The sequence below is a fragment of the Parambassis ranga genome, chromosome 8 (assembly GCF_900634625.1).
Source record: "Parambassis ranga chromosome 8, fParRan2.1, whole genome shotgun sequence".
In the NCBI taxonomy this organism is placed as follows: domain Eukaryota; kingdom Metazoa; phylum Chordata; class Actinopteri; family Ambassidae; genus Parambassis; species Parambassis ranga.
Window position 1 is genome coordinate 16,098,528 of NC_041029.1, and position 27,474 is coordinate 16,126,001.

A 27,474-nucleotide genomic window follows, 5' to 3' on the forward strand; every position below is an offset into this window, starting at 1 on the left:
TCCCTCCAGGCCTGACCGGACCCTGGTCCAGATGTGACGGAGGAATCCTCTCCTGGACAGAGACTGCAGAGGAGAGCGAGGAGGGGGAGGAGGAGTGAGACTTGGATGAAGATGTTGTGTGGTCTGGTTCAGGTTTGTACGCCCTGCCGTCACGCGTCTTGTTAAAAGAGAATTTCAAATATGGTCGCCACATTTGTGTCATGTACAACTTTAACATACGTTGTGTTACTTGGATACCGAACAGGCACTCGGGGCTCAGCTAATACCCCGTGGCAACATGTCGGATTCAGTTGACTGTAAATGAGTTCCAGTTCACTTGAGAGTGGGAGGGTAAGGTCAGCAGACTGCAGCCTACTGTGGGATGCTTCAGAGCCAGCATCAGGATGCAGCAGGAGGAGATAAGGCACCATGAAAGAGGCTCCGTCAGTGTGACAGCTCCACAGAGGCTTTGAGGTCTACAGGAGGGGGCTTCAGTCAGAGCACCAGACAACTGAGCGCTGGTGGAGCTGCGGTGCGGGTGTCGGACCCCCCCCCCCCACCCCCCACCCCCGCCCCTCACCATAATTGATGAATGGTGTGGTCCACATTAAGTGACATGCGCCGTTGGCTGTAAGTGGGTGCGATGATTGGAGGCCCCTTTTGATGCTGAGGCCGCGGGCTGTGTTTGAACCGTCAACAGAGACCCCTCTTCTCTGTAAAGGACACCAGCTTGTGGTTTGGTCGCAGCCTCGACGCAGGCCAAACAAACACACACACACACACACACACACACACATTACCCTTCAGTAGTATCACAGGGTTTCTGGGGGAGGTGACTGTATTATTCCTGCTGCAACACTGACTTAATTCAAGGCAGATCTGACCCGAGCTGGTTCTCCTCCACTTCTGCTCGATTGGATCAAGTCTTAATCCTGCCCTCACCACATGAATGGGAGACACAAAGAGGAGCTGCACTCGCTCCTGCCACAACCATCAGATGTCACTCAGGTCCATATGCTGTCATGCAGCTTATGATGGGTATCAGTGTGTCATATGAAAACTGAAGGAGCTTAATGGAGGCCTAGAAAGACCAGAGCCGGAGACAGACACACACACACAGGAAGATTGGAGCCACATCTTGCACTGTATTTATGTGTGTGTGTGTGTGTGTGTCGTCAACCTGGATTTGATCTTTTCTGCTGCCCGGTTGTTTTCACAGATCCACGAGCCCGACACATCCTCCGCCAGGAAAGCCAGAGGAGAGCTGACCCGGGATACCACTTCAAAAACAGCTGTGCAGAAAACAATCTCTAAATAGGAGACACTTTACAGTAAGCCATGACTAACAAACCCAAAGCACCTCAGAACAAGGCTGGGAAGCCTCCAGCCTGCGTCGCAGCCCTCAGACAGACACATAATAAGTCCTGCTCAAGGGCCCCGTGTTGTCACATCTTTTCATACAAAGCCAAACCCCCAAAACACACAACCTTGAGCTAACAAGGGAAGCTTTCGCAGCCCAGGCACTCTGCGGTAGGCTCGGCGGGTCCGGCTCCCCCACGCGGTGGGAACACAGAGGCCCCTCAGGGCGGCGGGTGCTACTGAGGGTCCCCCCCCCCCCCCACCTAAGTGACGCCCCACTGGCAGACATGCCCTTCAATCTCCATCCAAAATGAGAGACAGGCCATCGGTGTTGCAGGGACGGGCCTCTGATTTGTTCTGTGGTTCCTTTGAAAGCATCCTGCAGCAGAGAGCAGAGACGGGAACATCCAGTAAACATGACAGGCAGGAGGAAGGAGAAATAAGATGAAGATGTGCAGCTGCAGCGGCACAGAGCGGGCAGTGGAACCAACGTGGAAATGATAAGGCAGCGTGACAAAGAGGGGGTTCTACACATGCTCGGACATTGGTGCTATCGCTTCTACAATGCGTCGAAGAAGAAGAAGAAGAAGAAGAAGAAGAAGAAGAGGAAGAAGAAGTCCATGTTTAAACCCCAAAGACGTCTCTGTCATGTTATTTTACACTGTTTTGGAACGAAGGAGCCGTCAGATGTACAGAGATCAAAGATTCACTGAATCCCTCTCAAAACAGTCTTATACCAATGTGTTTCAGTTTGTGCATGGTTTGTACACACTCATACAGAGCAGTGTGTGTGTGTGTGACACATCGTGAGAGAAACAGATTGTGGTGGGTTTGATGTGCGCTCAGAACTCGGTCCTCAGAATAGATACTAGGTAGAAAAAAAAAATCATAGGACAAACGTCTCTCTGCAAAAACCACTACAGTGGAAGAGTGAGCGTGTGTGTGTGTGTGTGTGTGTGTGTGTGTGTGTGTGTGTGTGTGTGTGTGTGTGTGTGTGTGGTGCCATGTAACTGGCAAATGGCTTCCACACACACACACACACACACGCTCACACACGTAGCCTAGCGAGCTGTCAATCACGAGGAGTGATGAAGTAGAGAGGACTTTTTTCCCTTAAATCTCCTCGAGCGGCGCAGACAACCGACACGCCTTAAAAGGGAAACAAAACAGCCCCCACCACATCTAACTCTCGTTGTGTTCTCGTCTCGGCCGAGGAAACTTGTGTGATCAGAACTCTGCCACCAATATGCTCCCCATATGTCCCGGTCCACTTCTTCTTCTTCTTCTTCTTTGTCTTTAAGGATTTTTTTTTTTTGGTGTGTATCTCTGTATCTGCTGGATTTGAAGCCGTCTGTGTGTGGACGCTGACAGCTCCTCACTCAGCACTGAATTAATGACACACACTCATATTAGGCAAAAAATCAGTGACTCACAACTTGTTGCACCTACACACCCTCATCACCTGCCAGATATAATCACTTGTCACTAATCACATAGAATATATCCAGTGGTGGAGGAAGCACTGAAGCTGGGAACTTAAGTAAAAGTACAAATACCCATCAAAATATATACTCAAGTAAAAGTAGAAGTGCTACATCAACAATCCTACTTAAGTAAAAGTCTTAAGTACTTTTAAATGTACTTAAAGTTAAAGTAAAAGTACTCACACTGAATATATATGATTGATTTCCATTGCAAAGGATCTGAACAGGTTAAAATAATCAAATGAAAATGGAGCATGTGTAGTTAATGTCCATGTTCAGTCCAGAAGCAGCTGTGGACAGGTCTGTGTGTCATGAGGCAGGCTGTGGGCATCAAGTGAACAGAGAGGCTGCTGATAACAAACAGGCATTCAGCATGTTTACTGTGTCAGTGTTCCTGCTGTAGATTCATGTTATGATTCATGTTCATCAGACATTAATGGATGGACCTGTGTTAGCAGACAGCAGCTAACTAGTTAGCTCACTGAGCCAGAGCACCGGCATCATGACTGAGGCTCATTATAGAAACACAGCTGCAGCGTGACACCACCTCCATGCAGAGTCTGACCTCACATCAGTCCAGCACTGTGTTCATCACATGGAACAAGGAACTACAGACACTGGAGACATGTAGTGGAGGAGAAAGTACAGGTAACAGCTGCAACATGGAGTCAAAGTATAAAGTATGCACTAGTATTTTTAGTAGTAGTATAAATACATAAAGAATGACTTAAGTACAGTAACAAAGCACAAATACTTAGTTACTTTCCACCACTGAATATATCTGATTATTTGCTATAATATGTATAAACCTCATGAAAAGCGGCACAGTTGGTCAATAACACATCTGCCAGATGCATCTCATGTTAACAGATGTGGACTGATGTCTTCTGAACACAGGTAGAGCCACATAAGTCTGAGTCAAAGAGGCGGGTTGGGGATGGAGGGGTTAAATGCAATGTGGCCTTTCACTAAGGAGTCTGACACCGTGGGCTGTTTTGTTTTCACCCAGTGTTAAGTTTAATTTTTTTATTCCTGGTTGGATTTGGCATAAAAAAATTTTTAAACACGTGTTGTTCACTCACTGTGGGTTTAACTATTTTAACTCCTATTTATTAACTCTTCCCACCATCCATCCTTTTCTTTTAGTTAATCTGTCCGCTAGCTGTTTACACACAGATTATTATTTTATCCGTTTTAAAAACGTACTAATAACTAACAGTGTTCAGTACCGTTCTCTTTAGCTGCTCATTTTAGATTATTAACTGTTTAACTACCAGGTTTATGTGAAAATTTAATTTCTGTCTTAACAACTAAGCTTTCAACTTTTTTTACATATACATTTTTCACAGTTAATCTGTATATGAAGTGTTATCTGTTCTCTTTAATGATGATGAGTTCTGGTTCTTTTCAGGGATCCAGATTATTTTTTTTCTTAGCTACTTTAAATCTGTAATCTGTAAAAACTCATTTTCAAATTCAACCAAATTAAGAATGTCGAAATATGAGAATATTATTTACTACATACTGTATAATTTACACCATTATTTATTTATATTTGATATAAAAATGCCAGAAACTACTGAAGATGTACTGGACATGTTTTAATCTGATGGTTTGATGTGTGTCAATCTTTATATTAATGTAAACACGTTCAGCGTAGATGATGTTTTCAGATTAATTGATCCGGTTTCTACCTCTCCCCCCCCCTTCTGGAAGCTGGATCCTGGTCTCTTTGGGTCTAAAATGGGCTCAAAGACGGGCGGCTCAGCAGTGCAAACAGATCGTGCAGATATGAAGCACGTCAATGTTTTTTCAATCTAAATTCCACGATTACTTCACTTTTTAGCACAAAGCCAGACCCCAGTCACAGCCAACATCTGAATCCACCATCACTCACTGAAATATTACAGACATCACAAAACGCACAAGGAGCCGGGCCGATGAATCCACGCATTCACCCCCCCCCCCCCCCTAATAATTAACGGATGCTGTGACTCAACATGGTCGCAGCACAGTCATTATCTGAGGAGGCTGTCATATTTATTTTACTAGGAAGCCAAGACCGCTGAAGTCCGGCCACGTCGTATGTTAGATCGTGTCAGATTGAAACCATGACACATTAAGTTGAACCCCCCCCCCCTCTCTGTGGAAGCAGGGTGGTCCCTGCTCTGGCTCCGGCCTGGTGTGTGTGTGTGTGTGTGTGTTTGTGAGACTGTCACAACAACATGACCCCCAGAAAATTTCAAACACACTAATTCTGCTCAGACACGCACATCTACAAGCCTCCCTGTCCCCCCATCTGCAGGGGACAGAGACAACAAGGCTGCCTTTGACACTGACCTCTGTCCCATCTCCCCCCCTCCCACCTCCTCCCTCCCACATTGCCCGGGCCCCGGCGCTGGCCACAGGGCCGAGAATGCGGTTCAGGTGCAGGACTCTGCTGTTTCCAATTAGCGAGGTATAAATTAGCATCAGTCTCCCCGGTCCTCTCTCCAAACATTGCTGTCTCTTCATCCCTGTCGACCCTACACACTTCACTCTGCCTCTGACCTCCCGCCTGTATCACTCTGACACATAAATCCACCTCCTTTATGGCTCTTGTCGGCAACCTCTGCTCTCCACTAACTCATGTTCAGTGCAGTTAATGTGCAGTGCACTCGGTATAAAAACCCTCCATTTTCAGTCAATGAGTGTGTAAATCCAGCGCCGTATATTTCACTCTGAAAGGAATATAACTGCTGGTTTTTACTGTACTGTCTGGTTACTGTAACTGAGATATTTCACAGAAGACAAGGACATAACCTGACACATGCGCTCCACATTGCAGCACGGCCTGCGCCGATAAGGTTACACTCAGATTCAATTACCCCGTGAGAGGAAATGTAGCCCGTTATCCCTCGACTTATTAAGCCGCGTGTTTGCGAGCGTTTTTCTTCCACAGGTCAGTCTGTTAAACTGAGTGTTATTTTTCCAGGGAGGGGAGAGATCATGCTGCAGTGTGGCCAAGCAGGACCTGAGGTCACCCTGGCACTGAGAGTTCACATCTGTTCAAATAAATCCTCCACTGTGCCATCAGCAGTGAAAACAGGCAGGCAGGCAGGCGGGCGGGCCGAGGTGCAATGTAACCAAGTACATTTACTCCAGTACTGCACAATTAACGGTGAATCACACGTACTTCAGAGGACTTCTAGCACATAAAATATATTTATAATTAAAGGTAGGGCAGGAGAAAAAAACTCAGTGAGACTCAGCCAGATTTAAAGTAAACACACACCCCTTTCTCTCGGAGCTCACCCCGAAGCCACGCCTCATGGACGCGCATCACCTGAAGACGAGCTGCGGTCTGTGACTTCGGCCATCATGCACGTACCTCTCTGGTGCTCGCAGAGCAGGAAGAGAGTGACAACCAGCCAATACTCCGCGCAGGGTCCACCCGGAGGATTGGCTGATGTTTTTAGTGTTTTATAGCTTCAGATGATTCATATTCTTCGCTTTAATGAGAAACTGCCGAACTAATCGGTTGCTATCGGATTGTAAAGAGAAGTTACACTAATTTAACAAAAAGTGCATCAGAATGAAATCTGAGATTTCATTCTGATGCACTTTGAGAGATTGTATCTCAATAAAATCAATATGGGCTTTAAAAGGTTAACCCTTAAAATAATTCAAGCTAAAAGTTCTGGACACAGTTAAACAAAGCTAAATATAAACACCTAAAAGTACCAGATATAAGGTTTAAAATGTCAGCTACAAGGAACTCCAAGCTGTTCCAACAATTTGCTAAAAGAAAATATTAGCTACAAAAAAGTCAAAAAGAAGTGGCTAGAAAACAATTTGTTTAAACAGTTATCTAACATGAGATGGAAAATAAGTTCAATATAAAACCATGTAGTACAGTTAAATAAAAAGAGCATAAATACTGTTGATGACGTGAGCTAAAGCTTAGCTAAGAAGCTAATAGTTCAACTTGTGCAAATAATTTCATAACACAGTTTATCACTAGTCTCCATGACCTTTGACCCTTCAGCATGTTTAATAATATGTTTTCCCTGTAATAAATTCTTAAATATTTCCTCCAGCTCTGCATCCATGTTTGTACGACTCAAACACTTCAGCACAGAAAGAAGAAGAAGAAGAGGAGGAAGAAAAAAGCAGCTAGCGGCCTGATAATATTTCATCATGGAGTTTTTTCACATTCCTGCCTCTGGCACCTGTCATGTGTGTGGTTTCTCTTTTTTTTCCTTTTACAAGCTCGGGCTGCCGTTACAGAGAACACAGCTCACGGGAGGGAGGGAAATTTACAGAGCGTGTCCTCTGCAGGCCGAGCAGTGTTCGCAGAGATCAAATACTCCCAAGGTGTGGAGAGTGTGAGAGTGTGTGTGTGTGTGTGTGTGTGTGTAGAAAGTCTATATTCCTCTCTGCTGCTGAGCTGCTACCACAGGTTTTTTACAGAGCACGGGACCTCCGTGTGCCCTCTAAGTTTTCCCTTTATGAGCTCTAGCTCATCCCTTGACTTGTAGAGAAAACACGAGCTGAGCAGGCTTTTATAGGACTCCTGGGGAAAACACAAAGAGGAGGAAAAAAAAATAAGAGTGCAAAGTTGTGAGCGGCGGGTTTAAGGCTGCTGCTGCTGCTGTGTGGAGGACGGCAGGAGAGTGATAGAGGAGGTTAGAGAACTGGCTGAAGGTTAGACCCAATGTTGCCCCATTTACTGCAGCCTCTGACCTCCAGCTGCCTGGAAGATGTTAGACAAATGTTAGCGAGAGGTGAGGCTGATGAAAATGAAGAGAAATGGAGTAGGGTGTGTGAACTCTCCCCCCACCACCACCACCCTCCTCCGCGGGAGGAGTCCCCAGAATAAACACCGCTGTTCCTCTAACATCTTTCACCTCCTGTCCTGACCTCGGCTCATCCCTCCTGCCCACTCAGAAACACTCTTTCCTCTTTGTTACTTCCTGTCTCTGTGCGTCCAGATGTTTGGCAACAGCAACAGCAGCAGCAGCACCGGCCGAGTGAGACCCGGTGCGGATCTCCAGCGTGGATTGGAATGCTGACCCTCCATCCATCTCCATCAGCGCCGACGCATTTGTTTGACTTGAGATGTGATTGTGTTTTCTCTTCCCCACACCTGCAGCGTCCTCTGAACTCCTCTCCCTCCCTCCCTCCCCCCACACACCCACCCTCACCCCGTCCTGCTCTGGACTCTTGCTGATCAATTGCTTGGAAAAACATTCATCCAGCTGCTACTGCTTCTCCTCATGTTTTATATGTTCTGCTCCTCCTGAGCTGCAGAACCGATGAAGCAGTCCATTGACAGCTCCTCTCTCTCTCTCTCTCTCTCTCTCTCTGCTGTTTGTTGTCTCCTCTCTGCTTTGATTGACTGCTGTGAATGCAGGCCTTCAGGAGGGGGGAGTAGCCTGGTTATCAGAGGCGGCTCATGTGGGATCTGCGTATAATAATAAACCTCCTCCGTGCTGCCACGGTGTCCTCCTTCAGCCGGCATCGTGACTTTCACCAAACTGTGGTCTCGTGCGGATCAAACGTTCCTCTTGCTTTTGAATTTATCATGCAGCTAACCCGCCCTCATTAGTCAACGGCACTCAGCAACTTGTAGCGTCTAATTCTGCAGGGCCGCCCAAACTTATCACCCCACATTTCAACATGGTGGGCTGCCCCGACGCTGAAACCTTCTCAAGCTGTTCCAGACATCTGACAACAGCCACATTTATTTATCGACTTCATTTCGCTTACGGGGCGGCCTTTACAGCTCCCCCGAGTGATACCGAGTTAATGTAGAACTGTTCATTGCTGGTGAGTGTTTCTTCACTCCTCCTCCTCCTCCTCTTCGTCTCCCTCCTTTTTTTAACTGTTCTTAAGTGTTTAAACACTCGGGTAATGACGTGCTGTTGTGGAAGCGAAAAACCATGTGGGATAAAAAAAGAAAAACATCCATGTGGGCTTTTTCTCCCCCGAGGAGACCGGCGAACCACCAAGGATGGGGTGAGAGTGAGGAAGGGCCCTGTTAATCAAAATGAATGAGCACCTCTCAGGGCCCTGGTGTCGACCAGGCCGCAGAGGAGCACGCGGCCCCCTTCGCTGTGGGAACGCGGAGGTCGGGGTGTAAAGAGAGATCCAGACGGAGCTGCTGGAGGCTTCCTGTTTGCTTCATGCAGACAGCAGCTCAAACTGGCCCGAATTATGAATTTTAAATGTTATTTAACCCAATTATATTTATACAAATTTCTGTCTCTCAACTTAAGTGTAATTCTAACAGATTTTAGTTTTATGAATCACATTTTTTTGACATTTTGCTCGCTTCTTTGCTGGTTTTTACACACTCTTAATATCTAATGTTCAGGTATTATAGAGAAAATTGCATTTGTTAAAAGCATGTTTTCCATTTTTCCTCATATTATAAACCTAAAGTGGCTGAAAATGCCTCTTTAAATTCATTAAAAATGTAAAAACCACAGAACAAACAGCCCACTAAAACATTAGAGAGTGCCAAAAAACTGAGGGTGGCCCAAAACCCAAGTCAAACCTCCATATTAAAATGTTCATATTGAGGTTTAAAGCTGTCATTATTTAATGGTGTGTTACCTTTGAGTGAAGCGCTGCCAAGACAATCGACAATCCTCCACCGTGAGCTTCAAAACCTGTGGGTGACATCATGGAAGGAGTGTCAATACACACACACACACGTTTGTTATGTGCTAGCTCTATAAATAACAAAACACTGCAGACAGACGAGAAGGCTGACTTGAAACAAACTGGCTACATTAGCTTAGCATTAAAATGTAAAAAAGAGGAAACAGCACAACAAGCACCTTTGAAGCTCGACAAATGTGATGCTAGGCTAAGTTAGCATGCTGCCCTCAGGTGTGTCTTCATATTTAGTGTGAAGACATAAGAACAGGAGTAATGTTTCTTACACAAATATTATTTAAGGTGGTAAATACAGCCTTATGACATCATAGAGAGGAGGCCCGCACAACCATACTTAGGCCCCGTCACTGGAGAAAGTCATTCCAGCTAGAGTAGGATTGAGCCCAGACAGCTGGATGCGTTCAGACCTATTTTCAAATCTGGCTAGCACACACTTGTGTCTGCACTGCTGGCTTCATCCAGCATGTTTGCGGTCCTCCAAACCACTAGGTGGCGCCTCGTAATATACAGAGTCCTTTCACGCCGCGGTAGGACCGCGTGTGCGCATGCGTCGTGCGTTTTTTTTGTCCCGTGTCGCGGCCCGTAAACAGGAAGTAGCATGTCACTAACCGGAAGTAGCATGTCGCTAACCGGATTCGCTCGCCACATTTGCGTTCACACCTGAGCCACATTTGAGCCAATCTGGCTAATCAAACTGGATACAGCTGGATTTGAGGTGTTCACACTCAGAAAAAAACACATCTGGATTCATCTGGATGCGGCCGAATCCTGCTTAAGCCACATTTTTTTCCCCAGTGTGAACGGGGTAATACTGTAGGTCGATTCACACCTGACCCATGGAGAAAATCAAGGTGGGCCCAGTATGGAGCCCTGAGGAACTCCATCAGCCAGCTGGAACTGCTCCCATTGACCTTCACACCTGTTAAACCTTGCTGTTAACGACCTTTAGCTGTTTCCTCTTTTTTTTAAACAGAGACTAACTGAAGTGAAACACGAGCTGCAGAGTTCGGTCTGATCAGAATATGAGTGTTTTCACAGGCTAAACACAAATCACATTAAGTCGGACTAGAGGAGCAGACGTTATCACCATCATTTCATTAGAAGAACCATAATCATTGGTGGCTGCAGCTTACATTACCCAACAGTTATTATTGCATTGCAGTCTTCAGCCTTTTGAGGCTTATCATGTTTTTGCTGTTTTTCCTTCCCAACTGATTGAATCTCTCCCTCTCTCTCTCTCTCCCTCTCTCTCCCTCTCCCTACTGTTACCACTACTGCATTTCACAGAACGCCTTCAACTCAGCAGCTTTTTCAAATTTGGGGCTTGCGACACTCAGCCAAAAGCCGCAAATTACCCCCCTCTAGCAGCAGCGAATTAGGAACAATTTTGTGTTAGCTATAAAAAAAAGAGAGAGAGAGAGAAGTGAGGGGAAAATATAGCTTACACCAGGGACCACCAACAGAGGCAACATGGGATGAACGGCTCGTTGGCCGACAGTTTGGGTGGCAGGGGCGGCGCTTAGAAAGCAGCCTCAGTGATCTTCAGAGCAATCAATCCCATCATATCGCATCTACGTAGCACGGCACAACAGCCATTACCAAACACAAAGGCCTGAATTAGTGGATTTATGTTGCTGTTACAGGATGTTTGCAGGCCTGTGAATCAGCTTTACAGTTCCAACACAGACCTGCAGCACTGATAGAAGAAAACAAAAAACACTGATGGTCACGTCCACTCCGGTGACACAGGAAAAAGGGATTCATATGAGGTGACAATTCTCCGCCTGGAACTTTCATTCTCTCTTTCGTAGAGGGTGGGATTTTTTTTTTTTTTTTTTGATTTCCCCTCTGCGATGTGGTTGGTCCTTAACTCAGAGCATTAATGTAAAAAGGGTCTTTTTCTTGTTTCTTACAAAGCGTGAGGTTTGGCATGCCCACTTAATCTGCTTCCCTTGAGCCAATCCATGTTTTTCCCATTCTGGCACCCTTTCTTGCTCCCTTTTAAAATCCATTTCCAAGTTGTAATATGCCACTGCAGACGTTATTGAGGGGAGAAAACCAAATGTAATGGGGGAGAGAGGTAAAGAGAAAAAGAGCAGACAGAGAGAGAGAGAGTGAGGGAGGTTTCCAGCTATTAACTGGCTGGTTTTCAGGCTTATACCCCGCTCTTCGTGGCCATGGCTGGTGTGGAAGGCAGGCCACTTCGTCTTCCTCAGAGATCAGACGGAGCGGCCGAGCCGCAGCCAGGTTGGGGTTACCGACTCTCATTAGGCCGTACGCCGGCCGCCAGGACTCGGCCTGTGTAACTGTAATAAGAGCCTGCAGGATCACAGGCTGACCCCGCTCTGACACAGCTTGGCCCACATGTTAATTGTGTTTCCTGCTCCCCTTTTTTGATTAAATGACATCGAGTTTTAAGTCTTTGTTTGTTCGGCTAATGGCTCTCATTTAGAGCAGTAAGTGGTTTAGGGGGCTGCTGTGGGTGACATCACACTCCCGCTGTGTTTGATCTTATAAAAGTTGTGAGCGTCTCTCTCTCTCTCTCTTGGTGGTTTGAGGACTTCTACCTGCAATGCTGGCACATACTAAAAAAAACCTGGAGAGGGGAGGCTGCTGTAAAGCCAGGCTGCAGGGGCAGGTCCAGGGCATGAGGTCGTCATCAGGGCACCAGGAGGGATGGAGGTCAAGACCAAGTCCCACCCAGTGAAAGTACCTCTCCGAGGCAGGCCAACTTGGACCTGTCGGTTAGGTTTTCTATGCAGCAGAAACTCCTTCAGCTGCAGGACAACCCATCAGGATCAGGACTGACACCATGAGAGCCAACATCCAACATGCAGGACAGTCCAACAAACATCATCCAAAGTCCTCAAGCATCAGGAACAGAAGCCAGGAGACCACAGACAAACTGTGCCGGTAACATCACAGAGTCCCAAACTATGATCTCCTCTAGCCGAACAAAATAAAGTTCAAATTTAGCCAAACAGTGTCACTACAAACAAAAAAAGAGTGCAAATGAATCTTTTATGCCGACATCCCTTCAGGCATTTTAATATAGAGACGTCTGGTTGAGGTCTTTGCCCTGTGCTTTGACCCGGACGGGGCCTGACGAAGCATCTAAATGTGACGAGTGGAAGTGAAAATGTGTTGCAGGAACAGATGTGGTTAAAATAAAGAGATCTATCTGCTGTAAAATCTTTACATTTGCCAAATGGAGCAGCGTTTCCTGCAGAGCTTGGCCAACAGAGACGAGTCCCAGTCTGAGGCGAAGAGCAGAATATCTAACATAGTTCGGTTTATTTGGAAATTATTAAGACCCGGGGTTCAAGTGAAGACTTGACACAAGTCTGAGAAATATTTTGGTTCTTGTGGATCATTTGCTTTTGTTTTTTTTTCCTTCTACCTTCTCCATCCTCTTTTCATCTTGGTTTTATTGTCCCCTCCACCCCCAGCTGTAGCTCCCTCTCTCCCTCTCTCTCGCTGTGTTTTCTCCCGCTCCCTGCGAGCGCGTGGCTGAGGTGTGAGATCATTCTCCTTCTGGGTGGCTTTCCTGCTATATGTCACTGTCATCTGTTGGCACTGGGGCTTGAGGGGGGGTCCCTTTTCCAAAAACACAGCGCACCACTCCGCTTCACCACCCTGAGCATAATAAATTCTTGGGCACGAGACTGGAGAGGGGTTGTACCAGCGGAGCGGTGTGTGTTTTACTGTGCTTGGCAAGGGTGAGGGAGGGAGGGAGAGGGGAGGTAGAGGGGAGGGATGGGGGGGGGGGCAGCACAAAGAAGGGTGGAAGATTTATAATTGAATAACTCCCTGAAGCAGGGCAGCGGGGATCGGCCCTGCCAGGAAAAGCAAACGCCAAGTGAGGCCTGTGGAAGTCGGCCATTAAAGCGAGAGCAGAGAAAAGCTCAGCTGTGATCCGCCTCAGCAGAAAGGTGTGAGATTTACTAATGATAACTGAAAAACCACAATACCTTAAAGGCTCTCTGTTTACCACAGAAACCACCAGGGGAACTGAAAGGTCACAGCTCCACGTTCCTACAGAGGACAGACACAGACCCACGAAGATTTCTTCATTTTCTGCATCATTTCTTACCTAAAATTAACATTTAAATAAATAAAACTTTTAAAGGTTACGCAGATTACAGGACGTTTACTGCAAGCCTAAAAAAACTGCCCCTCCTCCCATGGCCTCCAAAATGTGAGTCACTCCTCATAGACCTCCATGTTAAAATGTCCAAATTTGTAACTGTACTGGGGAGAATTTTTAAATATAACTCTTACATTAAATATTAATATACTCAAACTTTCTGCATAATTATGAATTTGACTGACAACTAATTCACACTCACAAACACAAACACTCCTCAGCTCCCCTCAGGCTCCACCTCTTTGTCTGTATTTGGATTAACTGGGAGTTCAGGTGCTGCCAGATGCTCTTTCCATATAGAGTCATGGTCAATATCCTGGAAAAATGGAGTGAGTAGTGCAGGCACGTGTTTGCGTCCTCTAACAAATCAACAGCGCCACTGAAACGACGCTAAGCAGCGATTAAATGCTAATTATCTGAAGGCTTGGCCTGAACCAGAATTATGACGAACAGGTTTTTTTTTGCAGCAGCAGCACAAACAAATTGGACACAAGCAGAGTGCAACAGCTGGGCGTAAAAACAACGTTTGAACTCTTATGACATTAGAATTAATACCAAATGCACCAAGATATGGACGACGTGAAAAATGCAAATCAAAAGAAAAGGACTGACGAGAGGAAAAAAGAAAACTAAAGGATTCTCTGCTAACAGCTGTGTGATGCAGATGGATCATACGACGTCTCTGTGTTGGTAGAATCTGAGCACGTTTAGCAGCTGCAGCGACGGCACCGCATTTCTCTCCGACACATGCAGTAAAGGAGGCGAGAGCTCAGAGTGAAACCTCTCAATCGGCTCGCTGTCAGGTCACAAATGACTCTCTCTCATCTTAACGCTCTTTAAATATACACATTGTGAACAGGACACCACTGCCATCTTTAAAGGTTAAAGGTCATCGTCACTCTGATTATTCCGAGTGACGGCAGTGGTTAAATTTTTAAAGACTGGTGTTCATGTAGCAATGTGTGTAGTCTATGTGAAGAAGTGCATTCTGGGATTTGTTGTCCAGAAAATGGCACAAAGCAGCAGCAGCGGTGTTTTATTTGTGTGGCTGTGCATGTAAAATGTTACTCATCACCAGTGTGGCAAAGAAAATGGCAGAAAAGTTTGTTGCCAATAGGAGAAGTTTGCACTCTAATGTTTATCTAACCATGTGATAGGGTGGCTTTAAATGCTAACCCCGGCCTCCTGGGAGAAAGACAGGATTTTGATCATTACTCCCCGCTCCCTCGCCGATTTTCCACGCAGTCTGTTCTCCTAAATCGACCTAAACTGACCCAGACAGTGACCTAACTCTGGGCTAAAACATCTCAGTGGTATCACAGCCCTGGCTCTCTCTCTCTCTCTCTCTCTCTCTCTTTAGCCCATAATTTGTAGGCCACCTCAAAGCTTAGCACAGGGAAAATATTGCGGGGAAATTTATTTCAAATGGTGCATTTCAAACAACACAGTCGCATTGTTTTCTCTCTCCTGGCTGAACTTTTGAGGGTGTTATCCCAGAATGCACCACTCTTTGCTGTGGAAGCGAGGCAGGGTGCTCCACCGACCAGTTTATCTTGCCTGTTTGGCTTGGCGTTGGCGAGTGGAGAATGAGAAGCTCCTGTGCTGCATGAATGGAGTTCTGACTCGACCCGACTCACTTTTCCCAGAGAGGCGACCTCCATCATCAGAGCGGCCGATAAGAGGAACTGGCTGCAGCAGCCATGCACGGCTGACACGCCGTCACATAAACCTACATTCATCACATCCATTGCTAGTGATGAATCATCTTAATGTGACACTGATTCAGGTTCTCAGCCTGGAACTCAATCCTGCTTGTTTCAAACTCTGAATGACTTTGCAGATGACATTTAAAACAGGAAAGTCTCACTGCTAATGATTAAAAAAGAGGCTTTAACTTGTTCTACAAGTCAACGTTTAATAAACCGTGTCACACTTAATGACGCACAAAGGGAAAAAGGAGAGTAAGAAAGACTTCAGGCAGCGGCTTCACTGGCAACTTTCACCTCCTTCAGGATGGAAAACTGATGTGCAGCCACAGCTACACTCACATAAGCCCGGGGTGTCTGACTTGCTTATTTTATCAGGTGCACTGCCCCCCCCCCTCCCCCAAACTCCCACAAGGAATCGACCCTGACTCCCCTCTCTGGCTGCCAATCAGTCTCTGCAACACTGTTTGTCTGCTGCACTTTTTCCTCCCATATTTAAAGGCTTCTTCTTCTTCTTCTTCTTTTAAAGCACTATTAAAGTCGGCCATGTTGGATGTGTATAAGCCGCCCACACAGGTGCAAACACACTTTCACTACAGAACAGAAGCTGATTGAAAATACATGCTGGGCTGCACATTTCCAATCAGATAACAGTCACGGCTGCACGATATGAATCTCATGTTGCAACAGTGTGACCACAGCTCCTGCCGCACTGTTTAAGATTAGCAGTACAAATATTAGACGCTTGGTTATGTAGGAAGGGAAAAAAGAAAAATAAACCTCAGTCCAGATTGGATTAAATCCCAGCATCCAGACACAGGATGGGTCTGTGAAAAGTCTTTCCCTGAATGGAGACATGAGAATGTGAGCTCTTCATTCAGGAGTGGGCGGATTAACAGCTCGCCATCAGGTAACAATCTTTTTATTTGTTTCAGCCAGAGTCTGCTGCTGCTGCTGCTGCTAAAAGGACTGAGCGTGCGGTGTGATCCATCAGCCCCGTCCAAGAACTTCAGCAGGGTAATCCATCTAAACCGGACTCAGAATAGAATTAAATAAATACTTCCATGCTCTGGAACCTAGAATTATTTTACTACTGTCACTCTCACTATGAAGCAGCGCTGTGTGGAGTTAAAAGAGAATGAAAAGGGAAAATGAAGCAGATATTCCTAATTAACAGTGAGGAGACGCAGGCTGGGAGACACTCAGTCCTCACATGTGTCTCAACCTTTGAATTTGGTTCATCATGTTGGTTTGATTCAGATTTTAAGCGTCAGAATTTGATGCCATCTCAGAAATAGAAAAAAAATACAAGAAAATATTAAAAAAAATATAAACTATTCTTATTTTTAAAAAATATATGTAGTCTACACATTATTATGATGAATGTATTTTGGTGACTTAACCTTTATTTTTATTATTATTATTTTTAATTACACAATCCTGCAAATTCTTCATTTGGTGCTCACATACTTAAAAATGGAGTGAAAATAAAAATAAATAAAAATAATGAGGGAAACAAATATTACTGTATAATAATGAACATAAATATTTTGTGCTCCATTGTGGATGATTATTTGAAATCTGTTACGAGGTACGAGAGCTGTGTGTGTGGCCCTATAAAATAAGGAAATTATAGACATACATATTTTCAGGGTTATAGCCATAAAAACGACACACACACACACACACACACACACACACTGAGAGGGCTGCACGTTTACAGCCAAACAACCCATTAAAACGTACAATTCATCAAAAGATTCTGTTTGTCTAAATTTTATGGAGCATTTAAACCGAGTTTCACTTTTACGCGTCAGGATTTCTCCACATTTGGTGCGTAATTGTGACAAAAAATGTGAATGTACGAAAAAATTAAATAAAAATCAAGCTGCTCTTTTATCTTTTTATCGTTTCACTAAATTAAATAACTATTAAAACTATATTAACTTAACAAAAATACATCTTCTTTTGCAACATCTTTTTTATCCATTATTTTACGCAGATACGGAGGCGCCTCTTTAACATGGAGTAAAGGCCTTCACCGTTTTAAATTCAGTCACTTTGGATGTTTATTTTTATTTTTATAAACCACTCACTCATTCCTTATTTAAATATTTAGCCCAGCAATAAAAAAACAGCCTAAACGCAGCTTTGAATCTAAATCTGTGTATTGTTCTACTGAATAAAAACCCACTGGGATCTGTGTAAAACACAACTTAAAGCGAATCAGATTTAAATATTCATCTTTATTTCTTTCCAGGAAAAAGGTTTAGGAAACTCGTCATTTAAATATTTAAACAAAATGATGATAAATCACGATGACATTTTAAAAAATGGGCCTGATGAAAGTTTTTTGGCACCAAGGTTTGAAGGGAGAAGAGTTTATCTACAACATTCTTTAAAAACACATCCATCCGTGTTCTGGAGAAACTGTGAGCGTCTCTGTTACCTGAGAAAAGTCCAAAGTCTGCTTTTAGAACTATTCATTGTTTGTGTTGATGTGTTTGGCCACAGTCTGAGTCTGTAGTTTCTGGTACTCCTGGTGTAAACTGAGGAAGTGCGGAGCCGGGTGGAAGAGCGCCGGGGAGGCGTAGGCGGCGGTGGAGGTGAGAGGAGCGGAGTACGCCGGACACTGGGCCGCCGGGGAGAAGGCGTCCATGCCGTGCTGCGACTGGAGGAAAGCCTTGGCCGTGAGGGCGCCGCGGGAGAAGAAGCTGGACAGAGCCGGCAGGATGCTGCTGACAGGTGGGACGGCGGTGGGCCCGCACGGCGAAGGTGCGTGGTGATGGAGGTAGGGGTAAATCTCCAGACTCGGCAGCTGCAGGGCCGCCGCGCCGAGCCCGTAAGAGGCGTGCGGGAAGCCGTGCAGTCCGCTGGGCTCCAGGTGCTGCTCCTTCAGCTGGTCGAAGCGAAAGTGCTGCCGCTTGAAGCGCTTCCTCCGCCGCAGGAAACTCCCGTTCTCAAACATGTCGGAGGAGGCGGGATCCAGCGTCCAGTAGTTGCCCTTCCCGGGGTTGCCAGGCTCTCTGGGCATCTTTACAAAACAGTCATTCAGCGATAGATTGTGTCTGATCGAGTTCTGCCAGGCTGGGAATTTCTCCCGATAATAAACGAAGCGCTGGCTAATGAAGTCACAGATCTCGCTGAGGGTGAGTCGCTTTTTCGGACTCTGCAGTATGGCCATGGTGATCAGGGCGATGTAAGAGTATGGAGGCTTCACTGAACTGGGTCCTTTGGCTTTAGGAGGCGGAGGACAGTCCCGTGCCTGGCTGTAGGTGTCCCGGTCTTTGCTCTGCTGGCTGCTGGAAGTCTCCTCCGCGCTGCGGTCCTCCTCGCTCTGCGCCTCGTCCAGAGATGAGAGCTGCTCCTCTCCGCTGTCTTTGAGTCCTTCCCCCACCACGTCGATAACAACATCCTCCATGATTTCCAAACCTAATGTCATAGTAGATGTCCGCGAGTAAAGCCAACACCACCTGGCAACAGGTGGGCGAATGACAGCTCTTCTTCAATGCGATGAACAGAACTTTACGCACGACCCATCTCCATCCAGGAAAAAAAAAGTACAGATCCAAACGCACCCCAGATCCTACTTCATTAAAAACAGCCTCTCCAAATATCCTTTACTCTGGTGCCTCTGTGCGCAAGTGATTAGTGCGTCAAGCGTAAAAGAGCGTGCGTCCTCGGAGATGTCCAGCATCATCTGTAATCTGTGTTGCTTTCCTGCGGGTCGGCTGGATGTGATGTCACGCAGAGGCACGAGGAAAAGGATCCTGACCAATGAAAACGCCACGAAGTGTACCATGGCGAGGAGGCCTATAGGCTCAGCAGCAGCCTCCCAGCCTGCGCTCATCATCATCATCATCATCAGAAGCGCGCTAATGCCAGGTCGACACAGACAGAGAGCCAATCAGAAAATTAAATAAACTGGAAAATTAAAAATGGTGTAAATACGAGAAAGTAACGAGAGGTTAGTGATAATTTAAAACCCTTAAATGCTGCAAATTATCTTAAAGCTTTGACTTAAGATTTTTATTTTTTAAAAATCACGTGCCGAGCTGCAAGTTTGAGGACATTTTGAATAAAATAAAAATTGATTTTACACAAAATTCCCCGAAAATGAGATTGTTCCCTAAAGTTTTGCAGCAAACTTCCACAAACTGTCTGATGAGTGACAACAAAACAAAAAACACGCGTTTGGATCAGAACCCGGGATCTGCCGCTCTGTGGGCATCACATTGTGAATTTAAGGAGTGAAGTAGGAGGAAAAAAAATCCCCAAACACTTCTGTACGCGAGGCTGAGATTTAAGTCTTAATCCCTGTGGAAGACTCCTGCAGCCGCACTTTACGCACGCACACACACACTTGACTCACAATTACACGTCTTCAGACGTACAACAACAACAGGATAAAAGCTGAATGACTGATTTCGTGCTGCCGCTGTGGAAAATAATAATTTGTTGCCTGCAGGAGAGCTTTGCTGAATAAACTGATAAAAACTCTTTGGCATTCATAAATATCTACACGTGTGAGAAGGAGAATAAAAATAATATTTGATGTTCAACCTGAGATTTCTGCTGCAGAAACTCTACACCCGCCGTCAGATTATCCGCTTTAATAATGGGCAGCTGAAGGCAGGGCGGGAATATCGGGATGAAAGTAATAGATTTTCACTTGCTCAGACATAAAAGAGAAGAAGTGAGGAGGGCGCTGCTGGTATTGTTGGGAGGCCTCTGGTTGTTTGTGTTTAATGATGGAGCCCTTTGTTGGGGATTCCCACATTTCCTGCCTCTAATCGTATTGATACCTCGGGGTAGAGGGGGGGGGGGCTGGGTCCGGACTGGGTGGGCTATATATATACGGTACCAGCAAAGCTGCAGATGATTTCCCAAATTCATCACGCATGTGTCCAGATTGGAAACAGGCCGCTCTCTCTGCGCGTTCTGTGGTTTCAATAACTAAAGGCGAGAGCAGGAGCGTCAAATCGCTGCGAAAGCTGAAGGTATGGCAAGAGGTAGCGCACGGTGATGGACACCAACCTCTCCTGGACATACATAAAGGCTGCCAAGCCCCTGATCTGCTGTACTCAGCCTGCTGGTTATCATCTGAATGAATTGCCTATGGCAGTAGGTGCAGTAGGTCTGTTATCAGTCATTAAATACAAACTTCCAGGCCTGTGAAAAAGCAGGATGCTGCTGGGAGATGGCTCCAAACACCCAGAGTCTGCTGCAGTCCTTCCTTTCTTTGGTGCAGTTTTGTTCTGCTTTGTGTTTACGTATATTTCCCATGTGCTTAAAATAAAAACATTTTTAAAAAAGAAAGAAAGAAAGTTTCAGGCTTTCAAAGCAACTTTCACATCTGCAACAAGCTTCTCTGCCATTTTCCTGCTGCCATGCTGACAAGTCTCATTCAGAGCAGCAGATTGTTTTACACATATTTACACAACCACTGGGTGGCGCTCTGCTATGCAAACACCAGTTCTTTTATGTGCTTAAAAAAATGGAACCAACTATTTTTGTGCCATTTTCTAGATTACCATGGAACACACAAACCAGGAGGAGCTACCTGCACTTAATCACATGACCACCAGAGAGCGGACAGTGGCGTAAATGTGTTCAGCCACTACTGTCATATCTGCCCCCCCCCCCCCCCCCCCCATGTTCTGGTCATGTGGTTCACATGTTAACTGCAAATATTGCATGCACTTATTCACATGACCACAAGAGGGCGCATGGTGAATACATGTTGTGTCCAATCACCCCCCTACTCACTGTATATAGTGTCTGCACCATTATGTAGTGCTGTCCAAATGTGTAGTGAGACTTGTTAGAGCGTATATAGGGCCCTCAAAGTATCCCACAATGCATCACAAAAAGAAGCGTACAACCGATGGTCACTACATTAGCAATATGGATCGTCATCCATTGCACGGAAGGTAAATATCAGACCGACGATAGGGACATTGCAAGACAACAAAATTACAACGACAGCAATTATGTAATAAACACCATCAGAAAATGATGCACCATAGTGATGAATTTTATCCTGCATTTATCCACATGACCACAGGAGGGCGCACAGCAACGCAAACAAACAAACAGTCTCTCCTTTCTGGGCTAGACTTACGCACTTATTTCCCTGACAGCGAGAGGTTGTCATGTGGCATTTGGTTGATAACCCACCATCTGGGCTACCAGTAGGTAAAAGGAGGCCCGTGCAGGCCTTTATACATGTGCACGATGCACAATGATAACTCCTATTCAATGGTATGATAACAGATAAACAAGTGAAATATGGGAACGATCAAACAAACAAGGCCCCTTTTTCAGCAACAAAAAGGTCCATTGTGGAGATTGTGGATCCCATTTGTTGTGTAGCAGGAGTGGGAGGGCGGGGAGCCACCAAGGACTCTGTGTAATAACATCATTTGGCAGGAACTGATCCGGCCTGCGGGATCTTCCCGGATCATTCTGGATAAATGAACAGCTCATGGGTGCAGGTCAGAAACAGGGTTCGCTACTTCAGTTGAAATGTTTTCTTATTACAATGAAAACTTGAAGCTCTTCGCGATTCAGGGAGCGACAGAAAAAAATCCAGAATGTTTTTCATTGCAGAGACGTTGAAACTGCTTCAAAGAGCAGAAGGGTTTTTTTTGTATAATGCCCCCCCCCTTCCTCCTCCTCCTCCTCTTCCTCCTCCTCCCATCTTGATTCCCTTAGAGTCTTGGCAGGGCAGCGGACATTAATATAACGTGTAATTTAAGGTATCATAACGGCATGAAACAGAGTCAGAGAGGTGCAGAGCCAAACACACCATCTGACACACACACACACACACACACACACTGGATAATATACACGTGTAAATTTCACACGCTGAACTCGTCAATAACAAACATTTACTGACTGTGAAGTGATGCGACCTCTGCTCATCGTCACCTCCTTCTCTCTTTCTCTTGTTGTTTTGTTGTCTGGATGTGTTTATAAGAGTTAACACATCTGTGTGTGTGTGTGCAGAGCCCATCAATCACAGCACAGCGGCACACTGGATGTGGGGCGACACCTGGTGGCACAAAGAGGAAATGCAGCTGCTGTATTAAAATCTTCACATTCAAGTTGATTTAACTTTATGTTATGACTCAAGAGAACAGACTACGTTTGTGTATTTTTTAAGAAAATATGAGGGAAACTTGCTGTGTGTCTGTAATAAATATAATGTCATGATTGCTTTTTCTCACAACAATGAAAATGTTGCAGAAGGACCCAAAGGAGCAGCTTCAGGTGTGAAATATGTGTTGTTGTTGTTGGTTGGCGTCCGCGGTGCTTGTTTTGGCGGCTGCTGTTTGTTTCTTCTGCCAGCTGAATGTGTTGGTTTAAAGATGTCTGTGTTTTCAGTGAACAGCTGCTGAGTTATACTCTGAAGAGTGATGAATGAGGTCACAGTGTGCTGATGTAGCTGATCATCGCTGGGTACAAATATTTCTGTTAAGTCTAATATAGTTTTATGATCATGTGATAACACAACACAAAATACTGTGTGTCTGCTTTAGCATTGTTCAGCTCCTTGTTTTGGATTCACAGCTGCTTTCAGAGGAAAAAAACAGATTCAGCACCATCTTATCTAATATAAGACAAAGCTAGCTTCATGCTAATGTTGCTAGAAGCATACATGTCAGTGTATTAAAGAGTTACAGATGTGTATGACCTTTGTTTCCTCATGTAAGCAAACATTCTTCAAACTCATGTATATTTCCGTTTGATGTAATTTTGTATGTGAGTAGGCCAAATTATATTTAAGAAAAAATTAAGAAACCTTTATTAGTCACACAATGGGGAAATTGCTTAAGGCAGCCGAGCAAAGAGCGCCATACACCAGTGAGTACACTGGAGGCTATGCGGGTAAAGTGCCTTTCCCAAGGACACACAACAGTGACTAGGGAGGAGTTGGGATTGACCAACCAATTGACCACCAACCTTCCGGTTATTGGACAACCCTGCTATACCACTGAGCCACTGCTGCCCACTATACACACCACAATATACACTATAATGCATATAATTCAGAATTTTTAACCGTTTTGTTGACATGTATGTGGAGCAGAAGCAAATGGGTGTAATCATTAAAACAGATCAAATATCTTGATTTTTAGGTGGAGTTTAAAAACATAAGAACATAAATGTCATTATGTCTTTTGCTGCTATGAGGAGCTAAAATATCATCTTGTGAACATTAAGCTACATGGATCAGAAACTTGATGGAGAGGGAAACTCAGGCTAAGATCTGCTTGTATTACATCCATCCACCCATTTACCTAAGCTGCTTTGGTCACAGGGGACTGGACCTACACTCTGGTCAGGTCATTAGTCCATCACAGGGCCAACACGAAAGAGAGAGAGACAAACAACACACCAACACTTATGGCCAATTTAGAGTCAACAATTAACCCAACAATCTTTGATTTGTGGAAGGAAGCTGCAACATCTTCATGTTTTTATAAGCTGTTGTGTACCCATAGTGTCTCTAAATCCTCAGCAGGTGCTGGTTTCAGAAACGTTTTCTCTACGTCTCCAGCAGGGGGAGTTGTGACACCAGAAATCAGTCCACTTTCAATCACGTCCAAGTTTCTGAAACTTGACTGACATCCACACACTCATGTAGTTATGTTCTGTACAACCTGCATTAAAATCACCTGCAATCCTGTCAGACCAGGATGTGGAGTGAAATCCTGCCACAGTGACACACACCGCACTCCTGACTGAACATTTTTCTGCGCACTCTGACTCAGAACTCTCCTGCAGCAGCCAAAAATGCCTGTGGAACACAGAGCTGGAACTTCCTACATGATTCCTCTATTGGGGCTGACAGCAGCGGTTTGTGTGTTTGTCCCCTGAGCTGCTGTGAGAGCAGGCCTGAGGATGGAAGGAATGCAGACGCTGAGTACCGTGTTGGCTGACTGTCAGAGAGCTGGATGGAGAAGATGCAGATGTGTGATGGAGATAAAAGGATGCAGATTTTTCACTTCCTGTTTTCTCCCGCAGGTTGGATGCTAATCTTTTCATTGTCATCGCTCTTTGCTCTGCTTGTTGCAGCTTGTCTGAGAGGGACACAGAAGCTTCTCATGGAGAAATGCATGAAGGGATTTTGTTTAGACATAAGTCTCCTGAGAAATAAGAAAAAAAAAGGACGAGATCTCAGCTGCAGGGATCAGTGACGTGACGTCAGCGGGCAGATGGTGGTGAATCCAGAGTATAAACACACCCAGCAGAGCTGCGGCTGCTCACTTTCTTTCATGAGGTTTTCCCAAAGTTTGGATCTCAGAGGTCAGCATGATTGGACCACCTGGTTTTGGTAATCCTTAGAAAAATAACCACAAGATGGTTTGCTTAGACTGAAGCTGAAACTTTTCCATTTTCTCACCGTGCACCGTTTTCCAAAAGATTTTTTTTAATCCACTTCTCACACATGCTTCTTCACTTCATAGTGAAGTGTGACATTTGTCAGAGCTGCTGTGTGACATTAAAGGACCACCGTAAATTATCCTCTGACATCCGAAGCAAGTGGTTCAGTCACATGCAGTGACCTTCACCAGCAGAGAGGGCCCCGAGCAGCAACTGGTCCCCTGAACACCCTGCAGGTCGCGACCCCTGGCAGGCTGTGGGTGAGTATTTAGAGGTGTAGCTGATACAGTGAGGGGCCCTCCATGATCCTTCAACACCCATCTGACACATGTGTGCTCCACCACAGAAGGAGAGTTCAATAAATCAATGAAGAAGGAACAAATCTGGATAAAACAAGAGGGAGAGTGAGCAGACCATGAAGCAGTCAGTACATGAATGTACCAGAGGGCAGAACGAAAAACTAGAACCAACTGCTATATGTCATCCTCTGCCGCCCACGCATTTCCAGTCTGAATTCCAACAATAATACAACAAATCCTCGGCTGTGAACAAGCGGTGGGTTTTAGTGGGTTTTAGTGGCTGCAGTGCAGCAGGTCAGGGAGGTCACAGGCCTGCAGAACACGTGGAAACTGAAAGGGGGACCAGGTGGGTCTGCTGACGGGATGCCAGAGAAGGAATGCGTCCGTCAGCGTTGAACTTGTCCGGTGGGAATCACCCCTGGAATGTGTCAAAGTCACAGCTGGATGTGTCAGGATCAGTTGTTTGAAACTCTGCCTGCAGCACATGTGTTGCTCTGGGGTGATTGATAAGTTTATGTCCAAAAGTGGACGGTAGAAAGTTTTAAACGTTCCGTTTGTGCTGCTCCTTCTTCCAGCATGGTGCAGACTGCTGAGAGAGTCTGGGAGCTGACCGCACAAGAGAGATCCAACAAGATCCAGGTCATGATATCAGAACACCAACACCGGCACAGAGCTGGGAATCTCCCAGGAACGTATCCACAACCAACTACAAATGACCAATCTATCAGCTCACCATGGGCCTGGTGAGGAGATCCAGAGACAATCTAGCATTTCTGAGGTGGATCCTCAGACATTTCTGCAGCAGTCTGTAACCATGGATCAGACTTGGGTCCACCACTAAGAACCATGCGTTGTATCTGGTGAATGTGACATATTGAACAGGGGCCAACTAGATTGATCTATGGGAGAAAATTAACTAGAACTCCCTCTTCACTAAGATGGAGGGAGGCAAACTTTGCTGCTGTCAGCACGTTTCTGGGGGTCCAAGATGGCGACATCTACAAAAAAAAGGAACTACATTTTGTTCTTGTAATTTTTGGATTTGTAAAAGGTTAAAAAAAGAAAGAAGCATCCAAATTCTGCTTCATTTAGTGTTTTTACAGCCACATACATGTCTCTTTATGACCCAAAGCTTACAGCACAGCTGTGTCCAGTCATGGAAGCCAGCTGAACTAAATGTTAAGTAAATGTCATTGTGTGTTATTTTAAGTCATAAAAAATGACTTCTAATAACATGTGAACCTTTTCACAGGTGTCCTGAGTTACAGGGGGTCTCAGAGCATCAGGGCCCACAGCAGCTTCCCTTTGTCCTTCCTCGGGATGAGTGTCCAAGGATGGGAAATCCAGGTCATCTGCCCACTTAGTGGGAGCATGTGTGCACTCACGTAGGCGCACACACACAGAGCTGTCATGAGAATCATAAGACCTTATAAAAAATATGTTCCTTGGTGTTTAATCAGCATATCTGAAAGCCATGGGTGTATCCTGCTGTCACTGTGACTCTAACCTCCAACTGTGTCAAAGGCCATGCAGGTCCTGACATGCCCTGCTTGTCAGCGTAATGACTTTTTATTGTTTACACGACACGTCAGAATCATTTTCAACCACATTCAGGCTGCAGAGAAGATGAGTTATGAGCCGCTCTGACAGATTATTGACTGTAGGCTTCAGAGATGGAATGCCCGTCGTTTTGTGTGTGGGAAAACTTGGCAATAAACACCACCAAAGATATGCCAATTATGAAGAGAGCGTTTCCCAAAGGCTCCGGTGTCCAAGCTCATGGCTGGCCTGTCCAACAAACTGACGTGCCAAGAATAACAGGAGGGAAACGGAGGAATGTTTGTTTTCTTACACAGATTTTTAGGATAAATCCTTTATTGCTATTGGCGTCAGTTGACAGCTTTGCAGGAAGAATTCAAGAGAGAGTTGACGTTTAATGCCTGTCTACACTTTAGTTATGGTCAGGCTAACTCACGCTAACACGTACCAACATCTGACTTCTGTCTGAGTGGTAAAAAAAGAACAATCAGATGACTCTGCTGGGTTAAAATAATTGAAGATACTATAATTTACAAAAGTAGTACATTCTGGATTTCCCAGAAGATGAACCCTTTTGTTTGTGATGATCTCTTAAGTGCTGCTCTAGCAGTGTATGTGAGGACATGACTTCAGTCTCTTTGATTTATGACCAAACACCTGCAGTCAACAAGAGGTCAAAGAAAACTCTGCTTCCCATAAGTAGTATTTATAGCACTGCTGTATATTAGGATGCAGTATGTGCTGCTGTTATCATGTTCCACACTGTTTATGATGATGGGAGTGTAGCTGTGAAAAATACAAAAAGCGTTTCTGAGGTCTTAGATATATCCTGACCAGCCAAAACCTGTTCACTCCATTAAGCTGGATACATTCAGACCTATTTTCAAATCTGGCTCTCA

General features: G+C 45.2%; 1 protein-coding gene and 1 long non-coding RNA gene across 2 annotated transcripts in view; both read right to left on the reverse strand.

Annotated features, from left to right (window-relative positions):
* The window catches only part of LOC114440377 (uncharacterized), a 34,535-nt gene continuing 7,061 nt past the window's right edge, over positions 1 to 27,474 (reverse strand). Inside the window, exons 2-3 of the long non-coding RNA XR_003671126.1 lie at positions 9,423 to 9,478; positions 1 to 63 (exon numbers count right to left, since the gene is read on the reverse strand). This is a non-coding gene — a long non-coding RNA (uncharacterized LOC114440377). The remainder of the gene's footprint in view (positions 64 to 9,422; positions 9,479 to 27,474) is intronic.
* foxd7 (forkhead box D7) lies at positions 17,685 to 18,954 on the reverse strand. Its single transcript, XM_028412799.1, has one exon. It carries the CDS (start codon positions 18,781 to 18,783, stop codon positions 17,821 to 17,823), a length of 963 nt encoding a protein of 320 aa, XP_028268600.1. The 5' UTR covers positions 18,784 to 18,954; the 3' UTR covers positions 17,685 to 17,820.